The sequence below is a fragment of the Vigna unguiculata genome, chromosome 8 (genome assembly GCF_004118075.2).
Source record: "Vigna unguiculata cultivar IT97K-499-35 chromosome 8, ASM411807v1, whole genome shotgun sequence".
NCBI classification, from domain to species: Eukaryota; Viridiplantae; Streptophyta; class Magnoliopsida; order Fabales; family Fabaceae; genus Vigna; species Vigna unguiculata.
The window spans coordinates 15,473,298-15,474,967 of record NC_040286.1 but is presented as its reverse complement, the minus strand read 5'-3'; the positions used below and the strand labels follow the sequence as shown (position 1 = coordinate 15,474,967).

At 41.9% G+C, this 1,670-nt stretch overlaps 1 protein-coding gene across 1 annotated transcript; it reads right to left on the bottom strand.

Annotated features, from left to right (window-relative positions):
- Positions 1-1,021, bottom strand: LOC114193747 (proline-rich receptor-like protein kinase PERK2). The gene has a single exon (XM_028083663.1). It carries the CDS (start codon positions 959-961, stop codon positions 218-220), a length of 744 nt encoding a protein of 247 aa, XP_027939464.1. The 5' UTR covers positions 962-1,021; the 3' UTR covers positions 1-217.
- Positions 1,022-1,670: the final 649 nt, after the last annotated feature.

Here is a 1,670-nt window from a genome sequence, read left to right as displayed (position 1 = left end):
TGAAGAAAACAGTATCAACTTCAACTTTTATAGTCGATAAATCCAAACTTCCAAACTTTACAATGGAGGGGTTTTTCACCCAAAATAACAAAGGAAAAAATTAATGACATTTATTTATTGGTTGAAACGAGTTAAGGGCAAGTACAGGATCCTTGTTAGGAGTGTTTGGACGAGGATATGGAATTCCCATGAGAAAGTGCATTTATAATTCTTTCAATCACGGCTTGTTCTGAAGGTGGTGGTGGTGATGATGATCATGATGTTCAGGTGCAGGAGGAGTTGCTGCTACATCAACAATGCCGCTAGAAGCACCTTCATCTGCTCCAGGTGGCGACGATGATGTGGCATGAACACCATGCACACCGTGACCAACTTGCTCATTCTTTTTGATTTCTTCATCGATATGGACATCATCTTCAACTGTTACCACCACCGTGTTACGTCCGAAGGGACCAGGCAAGATGGTTTCATTCACCCTTTTCTGCTCATCAAAGTGAATCACTTCCGTCTCTTGCGCCTTCTTCTTCTTCCTCCTCTGAACGCAGCAGAAGAAAGCAAAAGCCACCATTGTGAGCAACAAGAGGCCACTCAATGAGACCACCACCACTATTATGACTGTTGGGTTGCTTGGAGAGGGTGGAGGAGGTACAAGAGGGGCAGGAGGAGGAAGTGGGGGAGGACGAACCGGTCGAGGTGGTGGCGGTGGAGAAGGACGAACGGGACGAGGTGGCGGCGGGGGGCGCACCTTTGGCGGTGGAGGAGAAAATGGCTTAGGTGGTGGTGGTGACCGTAATGGCGGTGGCGGCGGTGACCGTAATGGCGGTGGTGGCGATCTAAGTGGTGGAGGAGGAGGAGGAGGAAATGAACGCGGTGGTGGTGGAGGGCTGAAGAAGGGTGAAGGTGGTGGTGGTGGAGGAGTGAAACGTGGGAAGGGAAAGTTGATGGGTTGAGTTGAAGCCATTTTGGTTGTGTTTAAGGTTGTTTGTTATGTCTATGAATTGATGTTTTCGAAAGATGGGTTTTTGAGTGTTATATGGGAGTGGATTTATATGAAAAATGTGGGGTATGAAGCTATGTTGTATGTTTGATAACTTGACTCGCATGCGAAGTTTTGTTAGGGTTTGTTTGTAGTGGAAAACACTTCTCTATGGATTTGCTTAGCTTGTTTGACTTGTGTTGCTTCCTCTTCTTTCTATATTTGTTTTGTTTGAAAAGACGGTGTTAACTCTGCTGAGCGCGGTGATTGATATGTAGTTTACTTTGGATGAATTTTTGAGTGCGTTTAAAGAAACATTTTTAACTTAGTGTGTTTAATATATTTTTTTTCGCAGATGCATTAATAAAAAAAAACTTTTCAAATATAATGAAGCCTCGCCAAATTGGATATATATATATATATATATATATATATATATATATATATATAGTTTCTTAACTTGGTGAACCAAATAGAGTTAGAATTATCTAAAAGTGTGGTTTAATTAAAAAAAAAAGCACTTAACTTGGTGAGTAGGACTGTACCACACCTAACCGAACTCAATCAAATAAATAAGAAATACATCAAGGCAGCCAAATATTCAGCCTAGGCCGAGTAAATCTAATTTATACCGGACCTGGTCAACTTAACCATATAAATGATAAACGAACATGCCAAAGATAACCCAAGTACA

Coding starts and splice junctions, on each gene's coding strand:
- LOC114193747 (XM_028083663.1), bottom strand. CDS start 961: ATGGCTTCAACTCAACCCATCAACTTTCCCTTCCCACGTTTCACTCCT.